General features: G+C 45.6%; 1 protein-coding gene across 1 annotated transcript; it reads left to right on the forward strand.

The window, feature by feature from the left end:
* The first annotated feature begins 2,400 nt into the window (after window positions 1-2,400).
* CIMIP5 (ciliary microtubule inner protein 5) lies at window positions 2,401-27,866 on the forward strand. Its single transcript, XM_075269159.1, has 3 exons — window positions 2,401-2,749; window positions 24,959-24,998; window positions 27,427-27,866. The coding sequence occupies exons 1-3, from the start codon at window positions 2,514-2,516 to the stop codon at window positions 27,616-27,618; spliced, it is 468 nt and encodes a 155-aa protein (XP_075125260.1). The 5' UTR covers window positions 2,401-2,513; the 3' UTR covers window positions 27,619-27,866.

Here is a 27,866-nt window from a genome sequence, read left to right on the forward strand (position 1 = left end):
TATTGGAAAGAGTCCTTAAGACTGACGTATTATTTGTCAGTCTTGATGTCCACACTAGAGATGAGTGAATAGTATTCAATCGAATACTACTATTCGATCAAAAACCTCCATTTGCATAGTTATTGTTGTACTCAGTCGAATACCACACGGTAAGGCGGGAAATATTCGTTTCCTCTCCAACCTTCCCTGGCGCCTTTTTTTTTTTAACATCAATGTCTATGGAGGGGAGGTATTCCATCGAAAATACTCGCTCATCTCTAGTCCACACCTCGCCATTAGACATCCAACAGCTCCTTGCTTCCACTTTTGTGACATATACGATTATGAATATGGCGCAGTCAATGACCCCGCCCACTTTGAACAAAGTGACAAGGGTAGCGTAAAACTCACTTGTGATTATTTTAGCTAAATAATATTACAAAGTTGTAAACTTTTGTTTCCAGTTTGTGACTTTTTTTATTCCATAAAAGTGACGCAGATTCCGGCGGCTTTTGACCCTTTGTGTTTCCACTCTTCGTCATTTTAAAGTTCTCTCAGCTTCATTAAAAGGGATATGTGGGGAGAGAACAATTGTCCCAGTGTATTCACTGCATTGGATAAGAGTGAGGGTCCCTGTACTCCAATTATTAGATTTACAGAGCACAGTATCCGCTGCTGATGACAGGGCTCTCAGTCACATGTCTGTCCGCTATACTCTGTACAAGCAGCAGAAGTAAAGCAGAGTCAGGCAAGGTCCAAATCTGCACAGGGCGCTGAGCCGAACCACTAAACCAGTGGTAACCTGCGGACACTGGCGGACCCCATACACTATAATAGGGTCTGAGGCCCACTTACAGGCCTTGTGGGTCATGATTTCGGCGTAACCACTGAGGCCCAATCCTAGGCCTCAACAGTCCCTGACGTCATTCAAGGACCCAAGCGCCAGAACCCAGGGAAGGCGAGTAACACCTTGTTATGTTTCACATGGGAGACTAGTAGCTGGCAGTACCCTGAGGGACCCAACACCATCCCCTTAGTGTGACCCCGCTCATCACTACTCCGGGCTGTAAAAGGATTTGGCACCATAATCCACTGTGACCCGTGAGGCCGCCATCTTGGGCTCATTCCTAACTTTGCCATTTCTACACTGCTGTGCCCCATTTTGCTGTCAAGTTACCAAATATATTAATGTTTACCCCTTAATAAAATTGGTGCATCTTACTCTAGTGTACAAGACTAATGTATGAATAGAAAATCTTAATAAATTCCTTCCTATTTGTGACTAGAAAAAAAAAGAAAAATTTGGGTGGCCATTCTACACAGTCCAGTCACATTAATGTGACCTCGTGTCAAAATCCAGAATAACCACCTTTGGCAGAGCGAACCGCTGCGAGACGTGCAGGAAGACAGGGGATGTTGTGATGATGATCACTGGGATGTTGAGCCATGCCGACTCCAGTGCCGTGGCCAGCTGCTCTAGGTTACGCGGTTTAGCATCCATGGCGTGATCAAGTCCAGGGAATTTGCTGGCCAAGGGAGTACGGTAAACTCATCCTGGTGCTCCTCGAACCACGCACGTACACTGCGAGCTTTATGACACGTCGCATTGTCCTGCTGGTGGATGCCATCATCCTGAGGAAAAACAATTCTCATGTAGGGGTGAACATGGTCCGCAAGGATAGATGCATACTTGTGTTGGTCCATCATGCCTTCCACAATGATGAGTCCACCCAGATGGCTGATGACACATGCCTTCTGCGATTGGTTATTTAACGTTGACATCAAAAGTAGTTGGTGGTCACATTATTATGACTGGACTGTGTATGTCCTCTGTTTACAATGTATTTCTAAGAGCGCATGCGCAGCTCAGCAGTGCCAGCTGTACCCAGTGTATACAGCCTGTGGTGATATAGTAACACTGCCTGCCTGTCACTTTATATGCCCTGACACAGTCTATTTCTTACGCTGACACCTTTTATGCCCCTTGCCCCCCACAGGGCTCCTGCCACCTTCTGTCACCCCATTTCCCCTTGCTAACTGATGTCTCCCCTTTCCCTTTCATAGGGGCGCTCAGACTGATGGTCCTGAATAGGTTTTTTTTTTGAGCCCTAAAACTTTTTTCTTCCAATCTGTTCAACAAATTCTAGTCCTCATAGGATAATGTGAGATGGACTACAGATCCCAGCTTGACCAGTCAAAGTCCCCAAAGTGTGAACATGTGTCTGTATAATGCCTGAGCTGCTGTCTTGTGTTTCTCCATGGCTGTGAAGTCACTTGGCCGCTTCCTTCCTTTGTTCTGCTAGTCACGATCCCCGGATTAGATCCGGTTACCCATGGCTACAGTAAACAGAGCGGCACAATGTGTGTCTACCTCTCTATGGGATTTACTTCATCCTCACAACACAACAGAAACCTCTCATCTCCGCCTGGCGACTCGCTGCCCCACACATACAGTCCGACCGTCTTCAAGGAACTCTTCAAGAACTTTGTCTGTAGGTGATTTCTTCATAGAAGAGCTGAATATAGTCCTGAAGATGGGCAGCAGACAGATCAGGAGGGCCACCTCCGCCGGGTACAGGATGCCAGATAGAACTACCACAAAAATGACGTCCGTGTCCTCCGTCTCTTTAAATAAGACGCATCCGGGGACGCGACAAATAACCTCACTGTCTGATAGGGAAAAGGAAAAGCAGTCGTGGGGAGACGCCGTCAGAAAGGACCACGTCTGGAGAGAGTTTGTAGAAGCCGAGAGACGAGGTGAAAAACAATGGTGAGATTACAATTCTGATTTATCTATTTAGTCATTCAGAAGTTCTGACTGATCCTGGGAAAGTTGGGTGACCGTAGTGGTTTTTAGTGTCTGATCTGCAATCCGCAAAATAATATGTCCGCATGTTATCCACAAAAAGACTTATACGTTCCCCTACACTTCAATGTGGGCAAAAATCGGACATGCTTCATAAGTAGCAGTTCTTGTATACGGCCTCAAAATACGCTCGTGTGTCTGGGCCCATACAAATGCCTGTGTCTGTATTTTGATCCGCAACGATGAACTAAAAGTACGATTGTGTGAACTTGATCTAAGACCCCCATTAGACTGGAAACATTCGGTTTTGATGCAGTTTTGGTTTTTTTAATCTGAATCCATAAAAGCGCAAAAAACAGCCATGAATGATTTCAGCCTGACTCGTAACAAGGAAGGCCACCCAGCTTTCCTAGAATCGGAGTCCTCCTAGTTATAGAACTAAAACGCTCCCTTTTACAGTTAGAGCAAATTAAATGAGATTTCCCCAAATTTATGATAACAAAAACATGCAGAAAATATGACGGTTTTAAAAATGTGCAAATTTTTGACTGCCTGTGCCCAATACATATAGTGAGCTTATGTGTGATGTGCTGCAATACTGGATGATTATGTAGATAATCTGTTTTCCCTTAGTCCCAACAGCGGCACAATACGGGGAGCCTTGTGCCGCTGGTGGGATGACAGGGAATGGATGATTATGTAGATAATTTGTTCTCCCTTAGTCCCAACAGTGGCACAAAGCTCCCTGTATCGTGCCACTGGTCACACCTCTCCACCTTCCTCTATTGATTGGCTGAGAAGTGCTGTCACCCTGATCATTTTGGTGTATTGTTTACCCTAATCCGTTCAGCCATTCCAAAGATAAAAGCCCTTTTAATATGTATGCAAATTCGGGTATAAAAGCCAAGTAGGCAGTAACACTGTGGTTTTTTGGGGGAGGGGTCTCTATGTGTCGTATGTCATGCAGTGTACCTCCCACTTGGCTACTATACCCTAATTTGCATCAATACCAAAAAGGGCTTATAGCTTTGGAATGGCTGTACAGATATGGATAAGTAAAACACTATAATCCTATAGTTTACAGATGGTGTATGTGATTGGGCTTTTTAGACCTGGTGATAGGTCCACTTTAAGAATGAAAAGGGCTTTACTTTGTTTTTCCCAAATGAATATAATTCTCCATAATCCCTCTTCTGCAGTCCTGTGGTTTGTGCTTTTTCTTCAAACCACTTAAAAGCTGAATTTTGTAATTCCTTTTATTTCAGTGGGTGGCGCTGAAGATTGTCTGACGTTGTACAGTGCTCTGCAGGCGTTTACTTAATGAAAATGCCATGGATGAAAGGAGTAAAGTGCAACACACTCACTGCCATCTACTGGAGTTTAAGATCTTGCTATACAGTTGGCACAGAAAATTCAATTTGAGATCATTGGCATAAAGTTGATCTTTGGTATAGGGATGTCTTTAAATGTCCAGAAGATCAAGCCTTTATGCTTTCGAACATTGTTTCTCAACCGTTTCAAGTGAAGTACCTCCTAGTGAGAAAAAGACCCATCCAAATATCCCGAAAGTAGTGATCACTTATTAATGTTAATAAATTAAGCCTTCATCTGGAGCCTCAAGTAACAGTTATGCAATGCCCCATCAATGCCCCCCACATATAGTATAATGGACTCTACACTCAGTATAATGGCCCCTTCAATGCTACCACATGTAGTATAATGTCCCCCTCTGGGCCCCCACATGTAATATAGTGACCTCCGCAATCAGTTGAATGGCCCCTCAATGACTCTACATATAGTATATCGGCTACCCCAGTGCTATTACATTTAATATAATGGCCCCAGGGTCGGACTGGTCCACCGGGGAACCGGTGAATCCCCCTGTCGGCCCCGACCCCCGACTGTTAATTCCTCATTTAGCCACGGCAGATACATTGTTCAGGGGCCTGAACGGGATCCTGAGCAATGCATTTTCCTCAACACACAGGGGCCCCCATTAGCTGATGCAGAAAGCTGTACATGGTGCCCCCCCCCCCCCCCCCCCCGATATATAGGGAAAGTATATATATATAGGAGGACACCAGGTAAAGCTTCAGCATTAGCTAATGACCACTTGTAATCCTATCTGCTGTAGCGATTGATCGCTGCTTTCTTCCCTGTCCATGACGTGGTGTGATTTTGGAAATTGCAGCATGTCAATTATACCTACGGAAACACCGGCAGTTCCCCCATAGGTATAATTGTAAGAGAAAGTTTGCAGAGGAAAACTCTGCAAACTTTCCGTCTAAAGTGCTGCAGGAAGAACCGCGATGTATTGCTGCCGCAGTTATTCCCACAGCGCTTTTTTGCTGCGGGACGACCTGTGGGGTTTTAGCCTAAGGATTAGGTCAAGTACAGCAAAACGCTGCAAAAACAACACTGGAGAAAAAAAAGCAGCAAAAACACAGTTTTTTTTCGCCACAGTGTTTTTCATTGAGCTTTTGCTGCCTTTATCTCTGCAGTTTCTCCCCCTATTAAATACATGTGGTAGTGCTCGCGACCCCACAGCTAAAATTAACCTGCTGTGGATGAGATTAAAATACGACATTTTGTACAGTTTGCTGGCATTTTCTTCAGCCGCCATAAACTCTGTGTGTCATTACGGAAAATCAGATTTTTTTTGCAGATTTTGATGCATTTTTGTGCAATGTGTGTATGGGATTAGCCAGAATCTCCTCCACTTTGTAGGTACTGTAAAACGCCGCGTTTTTTTGCTGCAATGTTTTTGCTGTGGCCAAAATGGTGTGTTTTCGCAATGTGGGGCCCTGGCCTTAAAGACCTTGGGAACACTCTAGTATACACCATCGAATTAACAATATCAATATGTAGTAGGTGGGGCCCCACTTTTAATTTTGCCCAGGGCCCCATTTTGTCTAAAACCGGCCCTGAGTGTAGTTTCACAACAGCTGCAGGTTTCTGATCACTGTCACACACAATGAATGGAGAGACAGCACAAATGTCTGAACACTGCAGTCTGGCGTATACATGAGGAGAACACTCCCGTCCCTCCTTTTCTGCCCCTCTTAGTGGTGACTGATGGCTGGCTGCTATATATCTACATACAGAACATCCCGTCCAGCATTGCGAGGAGGGTGGGGAGGAGCGTGCCCCTCATGAATACACCGGACTCATAACTCTAAGGACCTGTCCCCATACTATGCTGCTCCTAGGGACCGTGAAAATGTATAACATATATGTGAAATGTTTGTTGGGAACAAAAGGAGACGACACATAGTTACACTAATAAGAAATAATTTATTTCTAACAATTATATTACCCTAAATAATGCTATAATGTTTTTTAATTAATTTTTTGGATTATTATATATAATAATACTATCATTACTAATATTTCTTTTATAATTCTTCTCTGAATGCTAAACTACATCCCTATCCCTAAAGCTGTTGATCCAGAAGAAGGCGAAAACCCCTGGACACATTTGGCCAATTCGTGTCCTAGGGGGAAAATTCCTTCTCAACCCCGGGAAAAGGCGATCAGTCCGAGGACCCCGGATCAAACCTACTAAGTCCTATCAAGGACGTATTAAATATCATATATTAAGTCAATTATTATTAGTACTTTCTTATTAGTAACTGTTACTATGTTATTTTCGCTAATATTATCATAGCTATCTTTATATTATGTATTATCATTATTACTAATAATTCTATTGATATAGTGCTATAAATATAAAATACATCCCTATCCCTAAAGCTGTTGATCCAAAAGAAGGCGAAAACCCCTGGACACATTCGGCCAATTCATGTCACAGGGGGAAAATTCCTTCTTGACCCCGGGAAAAGGCGATCGGTCCTAGGACCTTGGATCAAGCCTGCTGATTCCTATTCTAATTAATAACTAAGTAACCTTGATATTAATATTATTTTATACTATTTTTTTCTAAGATTATTATTATACTACTTTTACTATTATTAATATTCTATGGCAATTAATATAATTACTATTAATACTATTATATCTGCTGCTGATGTTATAACAGCTTGGGACTCCCATACCTTACCTGCACCATGGATGGAGGAGAATATTGGACAGGATGTTTTTCTTTCCTCCAAGCATCATGTGGATGTACCAGAGGAGGGCATATAGATGAGTCTGGCTGGTTTCTCCATCTTCCCTTTTCTTCTTCCTCGCCATCTCTTCTTCCTCTTCACTGGTCTCCTCAGGGGTCTTCTTTTCTTCTTTCTCTACTCGCTTCCTCTTCACTTGACACTTTTGAGCCTTTTCTTGTATCTTCTCTGTCTCTTCCTTCTTCTCTTGGGATGGCCCAGATTCTTCCTCTTTCTCTTGGGATGGCCCAGGTTCTTCCTCCTTCTCTTGGGATGGCCCAGGTTCTTCCTTCTTCTCTTGGGATGGCCCAGGTTCTTCCTCCTTCTCTTGGGATGGCCCAGGTTCTTCCTCCTTCTCTTGGGACGGCCCAGGTTCTTCCTCCTTCTCTTGGCACGGTCCAGGTTCTTCATCATCCAGCGGAAAAGGCAGATATTTCTTCTGGGCTTCACGGTTGGTCGGCATGAGGCGCTAAAGAATAAGTCAATTGTCTATTGAGACTTTCTTATACAACTTTTATATCTATAGTAAGGACATGTGTGAATCTAATGATAACATAGTAGTTTAGTAGGGGTGAACCTAACCCTATGATGGCGAACCTGTGGTACACCTGGCAATGAGGGCATGCAGAGCCCTCTCTGCTGGCACGTGCGCTGTCGCCTGGATCGCTCACTATCGGCGAATCTGGTTCAGATTCCCTGTTAGTGAGCAATCTCTGCTTTCAGCTGTATGTGTAAATTCACATACAGATGAAAGCTGTCAGTGTAAGCTGCGGTTTGCACGACTGCGGTCTACACTGATTGCAGAGAGTGTTCTCTGACCTGACGCAAGTGCGATGACATAAGTCATCAGCGCCTTCTGTCAGAAGAAGGAGGATGCCTGGCGGCTCTTCATGGGTAAGTATAATACTATGTGTGTGTGGGAGGAGGGGGGGTGTATTGAGGAGCATATAATACTGTGTGTGTGTGGTGGGGGAGCCCTACTGAAGAGCATATAATACATACCTCCCAACTTTTGAAGAGCAGAAAGAGGGACAAAATGTGGGCAAATTAAGCTCAGCCCACTTTTATGTTGACTCCACCCATTCTCAGTCATTTTTCATGTGCTCCCACACAATATAATCCTGGGGCACAGGCAGTTCTATATAATGCTGGAAAGCCGGCAGTGCGCTGAATTCAGCGCACTGTCGGCTTTCCCAATCTGTGCCCCAGGTAAAGGGCTAGCGGTGCCGGTACCATAGCTCTTTACAGTCAGGAGGGCGTTCCTGATGGTCCTTCTCCACAGCAGCGCCTATCGCGCTGTGCTGTATGAGCGGGGAGGAACCCTTCCCTTCTGATAATACTCATCTATGGACGAGCACTGTGAGCAGAGGCTGGGGGCGTTCCTCCCCGCTCACACTGTACAGCGCTATAGGCGCTGCTGTGGAGAAGGACGTTCCTGACTGACTGTCTGTCAGGAACGCCCTTCTGACTGAAAAGAACTACGGTACTGGCACCGCTAGCTCTTTACCCGGGGCACAGATCGGGAAAGCCGACAGTGCGCTGAATTCAGCGCACTGCCGGCTTTCCAGCAGTATATACAACTGCCTGTGCCCCAGACCATGAAAGGTCCTCTTTAAAGCAGTGAGTGTCTCGCGGAAATCGGGACGGTTGGGAGGTATGTATAATACTGTGGGGGGGGGGGGGGCTACTGTAGAGCATATAATACTGTGGGGGGGGGGGGGCTACTGTAGAGCATATAATACTGTGGGGGGGGGGCTACTGTAGAGCATATAATATCATGGGGGGCTACTTTGGAGCATATAATACTGTGGGCAGGCTACTGTGGAGTATATAATACTGTGCGCAGGGCTACTTTACAGCATATAATACTATGGGGGGGCTACTGTGGAGCATATAATACTGGGGGGCTACTGTGGAGCATATAATACTGTGGGAGGCTATTGTGGACTACATAATACAGTACAAAGTTGTTGGTATTATTGAAAGCTCTGCAAAGCCCCATTCATGCGATTTGTGGGTCCATAACTGTCTGCAATTGTGGATTCGCACAGTATTAAAGGGGCTCTATCAGCAAAATCATGCTGATAGAGCCCCACATATGCGTGAATAGCCTTTAAAAAGGCTATTCAGGCACCGTAAAAGTTATATTAAACTACCCCCCCCCATTTTAAAATAAAACCCTAAAACAGAATGTGATCTACTTACGCATCGTGCACGGTGGGCGGGCATTCAGGGTCCGCCGTCTTCATCCACGCCTCCTCTTCCTCCGATGTCCTTGGGTCCCGTCCTCGTCCGGCGCTCGCGAACTGACATTGGTTAAAAAAAATGGCCTGGGCACATGAGCAGTAGCCGTAGTAGAAGCAGCATGCTACTGTACATGCGCCCAGGCCATTTTTTATAGCAAATGTCAGTTCGCGAGCGCCGGAGGAGGACGGGACCCAAGGACATCGGAGGAAGTGGAGGCATGGATGAAGAAGAAGGCGCACCCTGAATGCCCGCCCACCGTGCACGTTCGGTAAGTTTATCACATTCTGTATTAGGGTTTTATTTTAAAACGGGGGGGGGGGGGGGGGGGGGGGCGGGGGTTAATATAACTTTTTTTTACGGTGCCTGAATAGCCTTTTTAAAGGCTATTCATACATATGTCAGGCTCTGTCAGCATGATTTTGCTGATAGAGCCCCTTTAAGGTTAAATTACCATGTTGGCACTTTGCGATAATTTTGTGGGTTGCAGTTTGGGCACTCGGTCTCATAAAGGTTCTCCATCACTGATCTAGCCTCTCTGCTGCCTGAGGCAAACTATAGAAAGGTCACCCCCATACCCTTCCCCAAATAAATTTGAGTTTACATCCGACTAGCATCACATGCTCCTATAGTCACATAATAAATGTACTATAACTCATGACAGAAATCTGTGGAGGGGAGACTATAACTTACTGACAGCTTCACTGTAAAGTTATTTAGTAATGTTGTACTACGCAAATGTTCATTTGGAAAAAAAATAATAATAAGACCGCACACAGACCCATTATGGTCAATGGGGCCTTTCACACATCCACAGTCTTTCAAGGATGGAGAGACACTGAGAAAAAAAAACTGTGTGTCAATTCCACCTGCCACCCCCCACTTCAATGCAATTGTGTTACTCGCAGTCATATTGACAGTGACACAGCTAGTGCAGGGATTCCTATGCAGCATTAAGGGTATGTTCACACTGACAAATTTGCTGCTGAATTTGTCAACCAGAAAATATCTGCTGCTGGAATTTGAAGCAGTTCTTTCGGGGCTGTTTCTGAAATTCTGCTTCAAAAAACAGCTCCAAAATCTGACTCTCATTTAGAATCTACCTGAGGTACAAGCCGGATGCTTCCTTTTACTGCTAGCTGGAAAAAATCAGCTGCCAGAAAATTTCTGCTTCTTTCTCCCATTAAAATGAATGGGAGGCAGATTTCAGGTGGAATTTGGAGGTGATTTTGAAGCAGAATATGGTCCAAATTTCTCTGTATGAACATACCATAAGATTTCTTACAGTAGTTCATTCTGACAGGGGACATGCAGATGCATCAGTATTAACTAGTGACTCCTAAAGCTACAAAGGAATCCCTGCATTAGCTGGGTGACTGCTGTTACTGTCAGACAGATTAAAATTAACCTACTGAAGTGCCGTACTGTCATTGTGACCAGGAGTAACCCAATCCCATTGAAGCGTTAGTTGGGAGGAGGGGGGAGCAGGAGCGGGCTGTTCATAAGAATTGCTGGGCAGCTCCTGACATACAAATAAACAGGGACCACCCAGCAATTCAAATGAATAGCTGGCATCAAGATAACACTAACAACATACTTTTTCTGAATAAGGGGTTCTTTCTTTATACCCCCTACTACTATTTGCAGCAAGGAGGCATCTTTTTACATAAGGCTGAGGCCCACATTATGGAAATGCTGCATTTTTTGTTGCAGATTTTTCTGAAATTTCTTTTTTTTTTTTGAGCCAAAGAGTGGCCTGAAAAGGAGTGGAAAATACTCTTCTGTTAAATATACTCCTGACTTTGGCTCAAAAGAAAAGCTGTGTTTCCACAGCATTGAGCCTCAATTTAGGGCCCCATGTGGTGTAAATGCTGTAGTTTGCTGCAGTGGAAAAGTTGTGGCAAAAACCACAATATTTTACAGTCCTTGCAAAGTGAATGGGATTCTAGTGAATTCCATCCACACATTGCAGAAAATTACCCAAAGCAGAAATGCAGTGATCTCCAAAACCATTGTGTTTTTGGAAATCTCAGCATGTCTATTATACCTATGGAAATGGTTTCCCTATACGTATAATTGATGCAGAAAAGCCCGCAGAGGAAAACTGCTGGCATTCTGTGAAAAGTGCTGTGTGAAAAACCGCGATACCTTGCCGCCACGGTTTTTCCTACAACACTTTTTCACTGCGGCCCACTACATGGGGCCTTAGCCTAAAGGAGTTTATGCCATGAGAAATATTTATCCTCTACCCTTAGGATAAAGGATAAATACCTAATTGTTGGGGGTCTGACTGCAGAGAGCCCCAGTGATTCTGAGGACGGGTAGGAGTAATGGTAATTATTATCTCCATTATGAATTCAGCCTGACTGCAGCCAGCATGACTATAGGAGTACCACTTGGTGGATATACAAACCTGCGCTCCTATTCACTTGGATAGCAGCGCCAAAAATAGCCGAACTACAGTACTCAGCTATCTGTGGCACTCCCATTGAAGAGAATAGGAGCGAGGATTTGTATATCCACCAAGTGACACTCCTATATTCAGGCTGGCTGTAGTCAGGCTGAATTCACAACAGAGGGAAAAAGACCCCCGTCCTCAGGATCAGTGAGGGTCTCAGCGGTCAGACCACCACCTATCCAGTATTTATCCTCTATCCTAAGCATATAGGATAAATACATTTCTTAGTATTACGAGTATCTATATTTACATAGTATTGATGCTTTGGTGATGTGTAAGGTGGTGAACCAGGGGGCACAGGACGGGCTCCAGGCAGACAGAAGGACTAGACCAGATATAGTTGGGGTGAGAGAAGAGAGACTGCAGGAGTCTTACAGCAAACTAGTGCTGGACAGACAGAAGGAGTTTTCCCCACTGTAAGAATATGTTCACACAGAGTTTTTTGCAGGCGGATTTTGATGCGGAATCCGCCTCCAAATCTACCTGCAAAAAAGGCTCCTACACCAGCCCAGCACTGGTCCCGCTCAGCATGTTTTGAAATCACTAACCTCCATATTGAAGATAGGTAACGGCAGGAACTTGACGGAGTAGATGAGGAGTTGTGCGTTTCTTTCTTCCACGGTGCAGGGATAATCTGAAGAGAGAAAAAATAAATAATGGGGTCATAGCAGTAATCATAATATCCAAAAAAATACAGTAAAATTCATTTATCCACCAACAATGCAGCCTGTTAGGTGCTGGATTATCAAATATGCTGGATTATGGGATGGGCATAAAAACATATAAATAAACAACATTCAGTTTCATCAATGAGATTATGGGGTTGAAAATACTCACTTAAGAAGGGTGTGAGTCCATAAATGCATTCCTGGCGGCGGTAGACGTGCTAAGGAGAAGAGAATACAGTAAGTGTCACTTATCAGGAATCAGGGAAGGAGCAGAGGACAATAGGACAAGGGATCAGGTTATAATGAAGACACTGACCTCCATTGATCTGTGATCCATAACTGTAATCCGTAGCAAAATCTGTAAACCCAAAAACAAACTCACAGATGTGATAAAGTCTCAAACACTGCAGCTTTCCGATGTACAGATAGGGGGTGTACGTCCTGGTGTCGCCCCCCTGTATAATGAAATACTGCTATACTATCCCAGTGGTGTTACCCCTCTCATTTCTTATAAAAGCTTTATAGCAGTCAGACAGTTTCTCCCCCACAGAGGTCACAATCCCCTGAAATACCACAGAATAAAACTATAAATTCTAGCTGCCTGCAGCCACCACTAGGGGGAGAATAGAGGCATACTGGTGACTGTTATGTAAGTTCAATGTCTAAGTCAGGGATCAGCAACCTTTTATGTACAGCGCGCTGATTTAAAGCAACACTGATTCCTGATAATGTGAGTGAGGCCCCATGGGAGATAAATCGGAGTCAGTCCTATCAGATGATGGGAAGATCTTACCTCGGCGTTGCTCTGTAACAAACTGAGGAAAACTGCCAGTTGTTTTTTTTCAAATTCTTTTCCAGCGATCCTATTGGCTGCTGACCAGTGATGTAAATTTAACCCTTTAATGGCCAGACACTTTTCTAGCATTTCTCTGCACATGGTGGTTTACTGGCCCTTTCTCATTGGTTAGGCTACCAGAATAATTTTACAACATTCCTTCATGAAATATAGGGCAGTGTATTAACACATTACTTAAAGATTTTCTGTCTTGCTAGCTTTATTCTGGGTTACCTGTATAAAAGGTGAGAAAGCTAGCCTCTTTTTTAATTTGTAAAGTTGGGTATGCCTCAGTTCTGCCATGCCAAGGGGCACCTGGTAAATAAGACACCCCCGGAGCCATCAGCAAAGGGGGACATGACTTTGGGATGGGGGAACTAATAACTCCTGCTGTTTCTTCTTCATGTAGTAGTTGTGTAGATTTATACAGACTGGTTCAGCTATAAGAGTATATCCGTGTATATTCAGCTTTAGTATATAGTGCTTAGTGTGTTACTGTAGGGAGGGAGGAGTTAGGAATAGACGTCACTTCTTGTCTCCTCCATCTTCATCCTCTTTCTCATCACAAGACCTGGATGAAGCATGTCTGCTGTATCAGGGAGTATAAGACTGGGGTTTATCACCTCACACAGGACTGGTGTCACCACATTCATATTACACCGCACTACTAGTGTAGTATCACCAACTATACTGTATATGAGGCAGTATTAGCACAAAATGTCTGCAGTCACAGAGTCCCCTCATGTATTTACCACACACTGGAGACACGGCTGATATATGATATATACTACAGTATTACCTCAGGTTATATACAGTCACAGAGTCCCCTCATGTATTTACCATAGACACTGCAGACATGGCTGATATCTCATATATACTACTATATAATACAGACTGTTCATGAGTACTGGGGACTGAGGGTCTGTCTATGGTGGAGCTGAGAGGACACATGTAATGGAGGTCCTGTGGTGAGAGAGGGACAGCCTGGTACAGTGTAGTGAGGGTAATGGAGGCCGCACTGATACTCCCTGTATATACCTCCAGCTCTGCTAATACTGACCATGCTGGGGATAATTTAAAGTTAATCATTTCTATGTAATTTCTCAGGGCTGTATACAGGTCATACTGTATATACTGGCTATACTGTATACAGGTGATACTGTATATACTGGCTATATTGTATACAGGTTATTTTTAATTGGTAGGGAGTTCTTGGAGCTGGTTGAAATTGTAAATGGTGGGAAACATGGTGGTTAGTTTCCCCTAGGATTATTTATCTTGGTCTGGCTGGTCTTTGGGCTCCTGCTGGGGGGTGTCCCAGGGAGTGGGTTATTATATATGGAAAACTGCCATTCTGGGTGTTATGGTGCCCCTGAGCCAGTGCTTGCGGCTGGGGGTAATTTGGCGTGATGGAACAGATTGGCGGACAGATTTTTGTAGCTCCAAGGACCTCCCCCTTAAGAGGAAGGGGTTTGTATCCGGAAAAGTTAAGAGCTTGTGTTATTATTCCTTTATTTGGCGTCTAATGATCTATTTATGACCTCCGTATTAGGGCCGAACACATTTAGATAATGGATATCAAACAAATACTGCACCAGATTATTGTATTTCTTAGTCTTCATGTAGCTGGTGTCTGTATCCAGATATGTATATGGATCACCACTATGTTATGTTACATCATATAATGCAGCCGGTCCCATTACTATGGCATATACTATGTGATGGGATATGGACCCTGTGTATCTGGGTCTCGCATTTTTAGGCCAGTGTTTTACTTTGTTACTTTGTCACTGGCCTTATCATGCAACCCTTAATGACATGATTGCTTAGGATTGGAACGCATACAAGTGCTTCCAAGCCACTGTGTAACAGGTTGTTTGCGATACACTAACACTTTTTTGGGGTTTTTTTGCCACTTCTTGTTCAAACATGTTTAACAAAATGTAATATAGTTATCTACTATTGTGTTTTCTTAATACTTTAGTTTAAATATAATCCTAAACTATAGCTATTGTTCTGCATTATAATTTGTACTATTGACATTAAATATGTTTATTAATGGGTCATTGAAGTTACTTATAATTTGGCCAGTAATGGGCAACCACCTTGGCCCCCTGGTGTGGAGGGGTAACCATCGGAGGTATGGCCCCCTGGTGTGGAGGGGTAACCATCGGAGGTATGGCCCCCTGGTGTGGAGGGGTGACCATCGGAGGTATGGCCCCCTGGTGTAGAGGGGTGACCATCGGAGGTATGGCCTCACGGTGTGGAGGGGTGACCATCAAAAGTATGGCCCCCTGGTGTAGAGGGGTGACCATTGGAGGTATGGCCCCCTGGTGTAGAGGGGTGACCATCGGAGGTATGGCCCCCTGGTGTGGAGGGGTGACCATCGGAGGTATGGCCCCCTGGTGTGGAGGGGTGACCATTGGAGGTATGGCCCCCTGGTGTGGAGGGGTGACCATTGGAGGTATGGCCCCCTGGTGTGGAGGGGTAACCATCAGAGTTATGGACCCCCTGGATATGGCAAACTAATTAAATTTAAGAAGACCCTGTTAGGGTAAGTCCCTAGGATCATGGCTGTCAATGTTCACATACCTGTGCACTAAATTGAGCCCTCCGAGCTGGGGCTGGTTGCAGCTGGAGAGAGAGAAAAATATTTTATTTAAAAAAAAAAAAGGGGCATGTTTTGCTAAAAATCTATAGCTTCAAGGACCCTTTCTGATGATTTGTACTTTTCTTAGTGAAGATATATGACCGCTTATATTGACCAACTCATGTTTCTCTTAAAGTTGCCAACAGTTTGATACCACCATAGCTGCAGTAGAGTGTCTATCGCAGCCAGCTAGTGATTGGAGCCCAGCACTGCTTACCATGTTAACCCCATGCTCTGTGTGCAGGAGTTATATAGGCCTATGCCCCCCTCCCCGCTCTTCCATGCAGAACAGGCAGTATCAGGATGGTGCTGGTCCATGTTCAGCAAAGACGAGAATTTCAGCTTTTCTACTTTCAGTCTTGGTGCCCTTGGGTCGGTGCATGCGGCTAAGGGTAAAGGTCATCAAGTGCTCTGAAAAAGATTGAGAGATGAGATTACAGGGTCTCTCGCTGCCTTCAGAGACTACTGTATCTCAAGCGGATCATGGGCTTCTTCTCATCATGCTAAGCATCATTCAATGGCTTGTTTTGCTGTTGATGTGGTTGTGACCCATCAAACAATAATGGAGGGTTATTTCACTACAGTAAGTGCCCTGGGGTTGCTGTAGTATCTGGAGAAGCCGCACCACAAGTACTTCTCTCTTCCCTTCTTTATACTCTCTGTCTTTCCTTGCAGTATCAGTGGGTATAGGGTTGCCAATGTTTGTAAATCGACAGTTCTAGTTTTTAGTGGGAGAGATATTCCTTGAAGAGGTGTTATCTTGTACATGGTATATACATCTGTATCATGTGTATACAGTTACCACCATAAGTGGGACCTCACAACTCATAAGTGGGAAGTATATACTTATGTGCGGAAATGGTTGGCAATGACATGTTTGTGGTATGGCAATATCCCCATGTATACTGGTTTATGGAAATTTTAGTATTATAGTCTATTTCTCTTTACTAGTTTCTGACTACAGCCATATCACTTTACTTGCATCTTCAGCAACATTCATAGCTTGGTATTGTCGGGCAGGTAGTATGGGGACTTGTAGTATATAAGGCTTCTAGAGGCTAGTGTATTCCTAATCAGTTTGGTGGCGGTTGTGTCCATTTAAGGTGTCAAATGACTTCTTCTGTTGCGGTTGAGGAGTCAGGTGGAAGTTGCAGGCAAGTTATTGTGGACTTATTTTAACTAATAGAGGAAGTTAAAGGGGTATTCCCACGTCGCATACTCACCAGTCTTCGCTGCTGTAAAATCTTCTGTCTTCCTGCTTTGTTGCGTCATTGGTGGGCGGGGTTACATATGCAAAGTCAGCGGCGAGATGCCGCTGGCCCTGCGTGCGTGCTCATAGATGGTGAGACCAGTCAGTTCTCCAGCCTTCACAATGCCAATACAGACCCGGCATCCGCTGTAATAGAGAGGCGGATGCTGGGGAGGGTTAGACACCGGCACAGGTGCCTGCAACATCGCTACACTCCTGCCCTGCATGAAGCCAGCAGCAGCAGGAGCGATGTTGCTATTCCGGGGGGGAGGGGCGGAATAGCAGCATCGCTCCTGCCGTTGCTGGCTTCATGCAGGGCAGGAGCGTAGCGATGTTGCAGAAACCTTATGCTATACCAGCGCTTCTATTGCAGGCTACGTAGCATAGGCTGCAGCAGGAGCAAAAGACAACGTGATGCCGGCGCTTGGTCCGGGTGCCGACGCGGAGAAGGAACATAGCAGAGAAGGAACATCGCAACGCCCACGCGCCGGTGGAGGATATGGCGCCTTGGCTGTGACTGAGGCGCCGTTAGGGTTAATGGGGACGCTCGTTGCGGACACCGGCCACCCCTCACCCCGCTGGACTCACCTTGTGCATGCTGTGTAGGCCGCAACATCTGCCGGCATTAGCGGTCCTGTGTAGCCAGCGGGCGGAACATGCTGGCTGCCGTCATGTTGACTACCGTCTCCCCAGTCAATCGCCCCGCCCACACTTTGCCGGCAACGTATGGTGCAGCAGCGCTGGCTCCATAGCCAGCCCACACCCTGCCATGCACCAAAAGGAGGTGCGTGGAAAGACCTGCACTGGCCAGCACCTACAACAGAGCCGGAGTGAACTTTTGAGGGTCGCGATGGCAATTTGGGGTGAGTGACCCACGTTTAGAGTAGCCTATCCTTCATTCCTGGGCAATATGTCGGTGTGTGTGAAATTTCAACAAAATCCATTCAGCCGTTTGGCTGTGATTGAGGAACAAACATCCAACCCACAAACATCCAAACACACAAACTTTCACCTCAGTCTCTTCTTGTTAGGTGGATGGGATTGCCTTTGTTTTTCTTGTTTGCAGAGGGGGGGTGCAAACTGAGCAATTGCCCAGGGCCCCCACAGCTCAAGGGACGCCCTGCGCTGCCTAATATTTCACCATGATGTTTATGGAATGATGGACCGTCTGTTCTCACTTACAGTCGGGTCACTCACTGTGCAGGGGCCGCTGGGCTGTGTAGTCACTTGTAGCTGCACAGCGGCCGTGCAAGCAGGAACTCCGTGGTGGATTCTATATGAGCTGCTGTATGATGTTGTAGCCCCAGCCTCACCTCCAGTTCAACAAGGTCTGCGGGTGCTGTCTGAAGCCTTGCTCACCTCAGACTAAGTGTACACTGCTGCTACAGCTGAGCTCCTGCTCTGCATCCTGCATAGTCTCCCTGAGGAGAGGAGAGTGAAAGTAAAAAAGAAAACACACAGGTACATGTTGGGGTTACTATTCCTATTAATGTCAGGCATTTGGGGTTATTAATTTAGTTTCAGTAACTCCATGTGCCTCACATTAATAGCAGTTAACCCCATCATGTCCCTCATATTAACCCCTGTATACCTCACATAAGGCTTACTGATATGTGAGACATACGAGGGCACTAATGAAATTCCTCAATGATGAACATGCTTAATTATTACCTCCATATATCTCACATCAGTAATCCTTATGTAAAGCACAGGGGTTAACGTTAGGGACATGATGAGGTTAACTGCTATTAATATGAGGCACATGGAATTGCTAAACTGTAATGCACATAACTATACTTCTTATCCACAACCAGGGTCGGACTGGCCTACCAGGGAACTGGTGAATCCCCCGATGGGCCCCAACCCCCAACTGTTAATTCCTCATTTACCCACGGCAGATGCATTGTTCAGGGGCCCGAACAGGATCCTGAGCAATGCATTTGCCTCAACACACAGGGGCCCCCATTAGCTGATGCAGAAGCTGTACATGGTGCCCCCCCGATATATAGGGAAACTATATATATAGGAGGACACCAGGTAAAGCTTCAGCATTAGCAAATGGCCACTTGTAATCCTCTCACTTCTCCCGATTGCATAGCTGAAAGTAACCAGCCATGTTTTTTGAAGCGCATGCATTTTAGAGTTTGCGGCTGTTCCACATCTTATTTTTTCCTGCAATGTGTGGATGAGGTAAATTTCATTCACTTTGTTGATTCTGTAAAACACTTTTTTTTTTTCTGTAGTAGCCAAAGATGTTGCGTTTCTGCAATGTGGGGTTTCAGGTATTTATGACCTATACTGAGCATAGGCCATAAAAAAGTTTAACCCTGGACAACCCCTTTAATATGTCCCATACAGTTTAATATCCCCTTTCTGCACAGGATGTTACCCCATCACTGCTCCCACACAATATAATGGCCCCATCACTATTCCCCATACATTATGGGGGACCAGTGAAGAGGCCACTGTATGATGGGGAGCAGTGAAGAGGCCATACAAGATTTGGCCCAGACAACCCCTTAAAAGAGGTTGTCTATAAACAGGAGTTATCACTGTAGCGGCCACCAGAGAGGTGTAAAAAAAAGTATACTGACCTGTCCCCAGCACCCCGTTGTCCCCCGCCTGTATCTGTTCAGTCTCATGGCAGCAACTCATTTCTGGAAATCCTGTACCTAATTGGTCTCAGCGATCACATGACATGCTGGACTCCCAGCAAGGATGCGCCAGCACGAGACTGAACGGACACTGGCGGCGGACAATGGAGACAGGTGAGTATGCTATTTTATTTGTTTTTTATTTTACACCTCCCGCCTGGCACATGAGTTGCTCCAATTCCTGGACAACCACTTTAAAGGATTTATCCATGTTTCTAATATTGATGGTCTGTCCTTAGGATAGACCATCAATATTACATCTGTGATGATACAACAGCCAGGACCTCTGCAGATCAGCTCTACCAGGACAGCGTGGCTACAGGTAATAGTAACATTTCTGAGAGCCGCACTGTTCACTTGCCATACAAAGTGTAGCAGTAGGTTTAGGTAGTGCAGTGGTGCCCATGGTATAGTGCGTGAGCAGCATGGCTCCTGACATGTTATTACATTTAGCCGTTGTGTCTCGGTACCGCTGATTTGCAGGGTCCTGGCGGTGGGCCCTAAAACTAATTCCACTGGTGGGCCCTAGACACCCCAGTCCGACCCTACACTGGTGGGACGACAGGGAATATGTATTATCGGACATTGCACTGGGGATCAAAATTCCCCGTTCAAGTCCCCTTATGGGACAGGTGAAAAGTAAAAAAAAATAATAATAATCAAAATAAGCAAATAATAAAAAGTAAAAAAAAACTTTTAATTTAAAAAAACCCATAATGTATACAAAAAAAATTAAACAAGCATGTTGGGTATCCCCATAAGCGTATAAGACTCCACTATCCAATAATAGCATTATTTATCCCGTACGATGAACACTGTTAAAAAAATATACCGCAATGCACAAATTAGCGTGTTTTGGTCACCTCGCGTTCCTCAACAAATAGCAATAAAAAGTGATCGAAGTCATACATACCAAACATTGGTACCAATAAAAAGTACAGGTTGTCCTGCAAATAAAGAGCCCTGACATATCATATCTCCGTCAAAAAAGTTATAGGCGACAGAATACGGTGACCCCGGGAAAATCGTTCAATTCCAAAAAGTGCCATTTTATTTGTAAAATTGGTAAAATGTAATAAAACCAATAGAAATACAGTGTAATCGTAATGACCCGCCGGACAAAGCTGGCATGTCATTATTAATACAGAGTGCATGCCATAAAAGCAAAATGCAAAAAATTATGATCGACCACTTCACCACCTGGCTCACACACTTCCTCTCCACAGACACCCCCACCATCATCATGGGCGACTTCAACATCCCCATTAACACAGACCACCCTTCCGCCTCCAGTCTCCTGTCCCTCACCGCCTCCTTTGGTCTCTCCCAATGGTCCTCCTCTGCCACCCACATAAAGGGGGGCACACTAGACCTAATATTCACCCGCCTCTGCTCCATATGCAACCTCTCTAACTCTCCATCCACACTCTCGGACCACAACCTGCTGACATTCTCTGCCCTCTCCTCTCCAATAGACACCCCAACCTCTAAACCAACACGCCCCCGCAGAAACCTCAACCGCCTTGACACCTGCACCCTCTCAGACTCTCTCCTACCACTCGCTGACATCTCCTCACTCCAGGACACAGATGCCGCTGCTGCCTTCTATAATACCACCATTACCTCAGCCCTTGATTCTGTAGCCCTCTACACATACACCAGAGCCCGACCGATCAATAGACAACCCTGGCACACTGACCTGACTAAAAAACTGAGACGTGCCTCGCGGGTTGCAGAACGCCTCTGGAAGAAAAGCCACTCCAAGGAGGATTTCCTCAGGTACAAAGAAGCAGTTCTCTCATTTAAGAACGCACTCACCTCCGCAAAGCAGGTCTACTTCACCACACTCATATCTTCACTCTCTCGCAACCCCAAACAGCTATTCTCCACCTTCAACTCCCTTCTCCGTCCTCCCACCCCCCCTCCAACATCACTTATCTCAGTTGACGACTTTGCCTCTTACTTTAAAACTAAAATTGACACCATCAGAGACAGTCTCACCCTACTCCCCCGACAACCCCTCTACCCAACTACTTACTGTTCCTCATCCCTGACCTGCTTCTCCTCCATAACTGACGAAAAACTCTCCTCCCTTATCTCCAAATCCCACCTCACCTCCTGCGTGCTCGACCCAATTCTATTTTATTTATTCTTTTAATGTTTTTTTTTATTAAGTTACTTGGATATTCTATTTATATATACATGCTGGTAATTTTATGTTTTTCTGTGTGTTCTTGTTTTAAAGAGGACCTTTCACCACTTTTGGACACATGCAGTGTTATATACTGCCAGAAAGCCGACAGTGCGCTGAGTTCAGCGCACTGTCGGCTTTCCCGATCTGTGCCCGGTGTAAAGAGCTTACGGTGCCGGTACCGTAGTGCTCTATGGTCAGAAGGGCGTTTCTGACCATTAGCCAGAGACGTCCTTCTGCCTCGCGGCGCCAATCGTGCAGTACTGTGGAGCGGGGAGGAACGCCCCCTCCCTCTCCTGATAATACTCGTCTATGGACGAGCGCTGTGAGCAGAGGGAGGGGGCATTCCTCCCGGCTCCACAGCACAGCGTGATAGGCGCCTCGAGGCAGAAGGACGTCTCTGGCTAATGGTCAGAAACGCCCTTCTGACCATAGAGCACTACGGTACCGGCACCGTAAGCTCTTCACACCGGGCACAGATCGGGAAAGCCGACAGTGCACAGAACTCAGCGCACTGTCGGCTTTCTGGCAGTATATAACACTGCATGTGCCCAAAAGTGGTGAAAGGTCCTCTTTAAGGTTCAACCTTGCTCTGTGTGTAACACTTGAAAAAGGGGAATCACCCCGAAACGCTGCAAAATCAGCGTCATGTGTAATTTTCTAGTGTGTCAATTAAAATTTTTTCATTGTTACTTCAGGTTAAGCGCAGTTTTTTGATCCTCTGTGATCATTTGGGTTGTTCTTTTTTTGACAGACTTCAGTCAGGCTTCAGACCCCGGCACTCCACTGAAACTGCCCTAACAAAAGTCACCAATGACCTGCTAACCGCCAAAGCCAAGCGCCATTACTCTGTCCTCCTCCTCGACCTCTCCTCTGCCTTTGACACAGTTGACCACTCTCTCCTGTTAGAAATTCTCTCATCCCTTGGTATTTCAGACCTGGCCCTTTCCTGGATCTCCTCATACCTCACCGACCGCACATTCAGCGTCTCCCACTCGCACACCACCTCCTCACCTCGCCCTCTCTCTGTAGGTGTCCCCCAGGGCTCCGTCCTAGGACCCCTCCTGTTCTCCATCTACACCCTTGGCCTGGGCCAACTCATAGAATCTCATGGCTTTCAGTACCATTGCTATGCCGACGACACCCAAATCTACATCTCTGGACCAGACATTACCTCCCTGCTGGCCAGAATTCCAGATTGTTTAGCAGCCGTAGCCTCCTTCCTCTCCTCCCGCTTTCTCAAACTCAACATGGAGAAAACAGAGTTTATCATCTTCAGCCCATCCTGTATGGCCCCACCACCTGACCCATCTATCAAAGTTAATGGAACGACAATTACCCCTGTCCCACAGGCCCGATGCCTTGGGGTAACCCTGGACTCTGAACTATCCTTCAAGCCACATATTCAAGCCCTCAACACCTCCTGCCGCCTCCAACTCAAGAACATCCACCGAATTCGCCCCTTCCTCACCCAGGAAACGACCAAGATGCTCGTCCAGGCCCTCATAATCTCCCGCCTAGACTACTGCAACACCCTTCTCCATGGACTCCCAGCTAACACCCTCGCCCCCCTCCAGTCCACCCTAAACTGCGCTGCTCGCTTAATCCACCTTACCCCCGATCTTCATCAGCTGCTCCCCTCTGCCAGTCCCTCCACTGGCTACCTATAGCCCAGCGAATTGAGTTCAAGCTACTAACGCTAACATACAAAGCCATCCACACCCTGTCCCCTCCATATATCTCTGACCTCATCTCCCGCTACCTGCCCACACGTAACCTCAGATCCTCCAAGGACCTCCTACTCCGCTCTGCCCTCATCCGCTCCTCACACAACCGACTCCAAGATTTCTCCCGTGCATCCCCCATACTCTGGAACTCCTTACCACGACACATAGACTGACCCCCACAATCACAGGCTTCAAGAAGGCCCTGAAGACTCATCTATTCAGGAAGGCCTACAACCTCCAATAACACTATCACCGCACTGCCATCTGTACAGTCTCCCCCTCTCCTTCTGTCTCTATCCCCTTCCCCCATAGATTGTAAGCCCTCGCGGGCAGGGCCCTCTACCCCACTGTGCCAGTCAGTCATTGTTAGTATTATATCTACCTGTATATTCTGTGTATTGTATGTAACCCCCAAATGTAAAGCACCATGGAATTAATGGTGCTATATAAATAAATAATAATAATAATAATAATGATAGAATTGTGGGGTTTTCACACGGATCCCCAATAAACGTTAACCAAAAGATTTTGAGGTGCCAAACGAAAATACAACTTGTCATACAAAAAATAAGCCCTCACATAGCTATGTGGACAGAAAAATAAAAAAGTTATGAATAAAAATATGCAAAAAGTCGCTGAGCATTAACATGCAAACTACCCTATGTCCTTCAAGGGTTAAACAGGGTCTTACAGTATGATATAGGACTGAATGAAGACTTGAAAGGAATCTTCACCCGAGGCAGGTTCTGCTGATCAATGGATAGAAATCCTTTCATGTAAAAATGATGAGAGGTATATTTATAGTCTGCCCCGAGAAGACATGAATATATTACTAAGCCCAGATGATCCGTCAATTCCTGCAATACACCCAGGCACTGAGGGCAAGGAGGTTTCCAAGACATCTGAAAAGCTCCAAGACATTTGTTTGAAAGGAATGGAAAACAAAAGACAACTTGGCCAAATTTGGCTTCCCAAGACCATTGACAAACATAACATATAATTTGTGGCAAGTTAAAGGGATTATAGTTAAAGGCCTATTGTTAAGTTCCTTATACATGTAGCGGTATATCATTCTTGTCCATCCAAGACGTACTGGACAAAATAATAAAAACTGACAATGCCAACAAAGGAGCACATTTCTTTTTTTGTGAAAAAACCCTCCATACTTATTTTGTCAACAGCAATCCATATTATTCTGTGGACAAAAAGAAGATTTTCAGACCCATCAATAGACAGGAGCTGAAATTATATGTCACAGTTACCGAAATGTTCACACCTCTGCTCATCCACAAGCCATAATTATAAAGAATGGACCGTAGACGTACAAAGCGCACAATATACTCTAATAATAGAACAATCCTAATTGGAAGGGTTTTTTTCTTCACTCACAGGCATGAAAACTGGAGTTTCCTGAAGGAATACGATTCACTGGTAAGAAATATTGACTTCATGTTATAAAACCAACCAGAACCTAAACAAGAACATTACACTAGAGATTGTTGTTATTTGCAAGGAGCGTGAAGGTCCTATGAGAACCACATTATTGTACATGTGCCTCCAGTACATATTCCCTCCTGTATGTAGCCCCTCCAATACGTAGCCCCTCCAGTATATAGTCCCTCAGTACCAGCGCCGCACCTCCCATGAGGCGACCTGAAGCGATCACTTCAGGCGGCGCTATGCCAGGACGCCAGGGAGGGCGGCATTTTTGCTTACCTAAGCCAGTCCAGGACAAGCTGTCCTGGATTGGCTTAGCACCGACTGGTGGATTGGGGAGGCCACTGGAGCAGCGCTGCTCCAGCAGCCTCCCCTTACACTCAGGCAGAGAGCAGGTCCTCTCCGTGCCTGCTCTCTGCCTGCGAACGCCGCTAAGCCACGCCCCATTCGCTTAGCCCCACACCGCCATGCCCCCTCCGCTCCAACCCCTCCTCTCGGGGGGGGGCGGCTTTCTGTCGTTCGCCTCAGGCGGTGAAAGGGGCAGGTTCACCCCTGCTCAGTACGTATTCCCTCCAGTATGTAGCCCCTCCAATACGAGGCCTTTCCAGTATATAGTCCCTCCAGTAGGAAGTCCCTCCAGTATGTAGCCCCTCCAGTATGTAGTCCATCCAGTATGTAGCCCCCTCCAGTAGGAAGTCCCTCCAGTATGTAACCCCTCCAGTATCAAATCAAATAGGATTTATTGGCACGTCCGAATGGATATTTGGCATTGCCAAAGCTAGTACAGTGTGTGTGTGTATGGGGGGGGGGTTGAGTTGGAGTCGAGGGGGAGAGTATGGGGTAAGGGGGTGGCTGATTTGGGGTATAACAGTCCATGGAGTCTCATCTTCCTCTTAGTTGGTGACCGCGGGGTGGGTGGTTTGGGGTATAACAGTCCGTGGAATCTCATCTTCCTCTTGTTTGGTGACAGCTGGACACGTATTGGGCAGCGATCTCCACAGTGGCCTCTTATTCTCCCAGTAGGATGTAGAGTTTCCTCTTCTTATCTGCAGATATGAAGTCTGGGATGTGGGCAGAGAGTCTTTGGTAGTAGACGGCCCAGTATGAAGCCCCTCCAATATGAGGCCTCTCCAGTATATAGTCCCTCCAGTATGTAGGACCTCCAGTATGTAGCCCCTCCAGTATGTAGCCTCCTCCAGTAGGAAGTCCCTCCAGTATGTAGTCCCTCCAGTACGTATTCCCTCCAGTATGTAGCCCCTCCAGTATGTAGCCCCTCCAGTATGTAGCCTCCTCCAGTACGTATTCCCTCCAGTATGTAGCCCCTCCAGTATGTAGCCCCTCCAGTATGTAGCCCCTCCAGTCTGTAGCCTCCTCCAGTAGGAAGTCCCTCCAGTATGTAGTCCCTCCAGTACGTATTCCCTCCAGTATGTAGCCCCTCCAGTATGTAGCCCCTCCAGTATGTAGTCCCTCCAGTACGTATTCCCTCCAGTATGTAGCCCCTCCAGTCTGTAGTCCCTTCAATGTGTAACCCCTCCAATATGTAGCCCCTTCAGTATGTAGTCCCTCCAGTATGTAGCCCCTTCAGTACGTAACCCCTTCAGTATGTAGGACCTCCAATATGTAGCCACTCCAATATTTAGCCCCTCCAGTATGTAGCCCCTCCAGATTTTAGCCCCTCCAGTGTTTTCTTTTGCCTTTTGATTGATTTAGGTGGGATTTTGTGATCATGAAGGTAATGTCAGCTTTGGACAATACTGTTTTATTGGAAGTGTCCCCCAACAAAAAGCTGATTCTGTGGTGTCAGATATAATAGGGACAGATTGTTTTATTCCTTGTATGACAGTTTTCTATGTGAACAAAAAATTGCGACTTTTTTCAGTTTTGCACCACGCATGCTTCTTTTATGGACAGGGACCTGGCTACTCTGGTGGTGGTGGTGGTGGGGGGGGGGTATTAAGTTATATGGGGCCACTGGTGGGGGGACATTAATCTGGTCAAGGTCACTGCTGAGGGACATCAAACTGTACAGGGTCACTAATGGGGATATTTAAAAATAAATTTGCATTGTATAGAATTTGAAAAGAATGTAGCCTGGGAAATGTATTTTCTTTTTCTATGTGCAACCCATTTGCTGTCTGAGTTTGAGACCCCTTTTATACGGGGCAGTGGGGTATCTGAAAATTTGGTATGCAAAAAGTAAAAAATTGAGAAGGGCCCTATGCATCATGACATAAGTACATATCCCTGGTCTTCCAATAGATTACCTAGCTCAAGCTCTACAAAAAGTAAACCTAATTTTAAAGTTTTTCGTACTCCGGTACTATAATATAAAATAAATATCCTAAATTCACAAATTCTATAACCAGAGCATTATACGGTATTATACAGTCTCCGATTCACTTCTATGTTGCTTCTGTTTCAGGGCAATAAGAAAGAAGTAGAGCAGTTACCTGACAAGGTGCCAATTTTTTCTGATGAGGTTCCCAATACAACCAACCAAAATATCGGAAGGAGGATAAACACAGATCTGGGTAAAACGCTGGTATATATGGATTTCCTACTAACCAGCGGAAATCAGAAGAGGAAACTAGGAAGCGAACTCCAGCCCTGCTGATCTCCATTGCATCATGTAGGGTGGATGGAAAAGACTATTGACTATGTTGACCGAAAAAAAGGGTTGTTTTTTTTTTACAACTTTTTCATAAAATTCCATGGCAGGACAGGTTTACAAACGTATTTATTAAAAAGATTGTGATTATTTGATGCCGCATACAACGAACATGTTCTCCCTTGAGACATGTGGAATCAGATGACCATTGAGATATTGCCTCAAAACCTCAAATAAATAGAATATTGACGGTA

This window comes from Leptodactylus fuscus, chromosome 3, assembly GCF_031893055.1.
Source record: "Leptodactylus fuscus isolate aLepFus1 chromosome 3, aLepFus1.hap2, whole genome shotgun sequence".
NCBI classification, from domain to species: Eukaryota; Metazoa; Chordata; class Amphibia; order Anura; family Leptodactylidae; genus Leptodactylus; species Leptodactylus fuscus.

Bases quoted from the DNA above. Each gene is read 5' to 3' on its own strand.
- CIMIP5 (XM_075269159.1), top strand. From the start codon at position 2,514: ATGGGCAGCAGACAGATCAGGAGGGCCACCTCCGCCGGGTACAGGATG. The intron at 2,750-24,958 runs GTGAGATTACAA...CTTCACTCACAG, and splicing joins AGACGAGGTGAAAAACAATG to GCATGAAAACTGGAGTTTCC. The intron at 24,999-27,426 runs GTAAGAAATATT...CTTCTGTTTCAG, and splicing joins TGAAGGAATACGATTCACTG to GGCAATAAGAAAGAAGTAGA.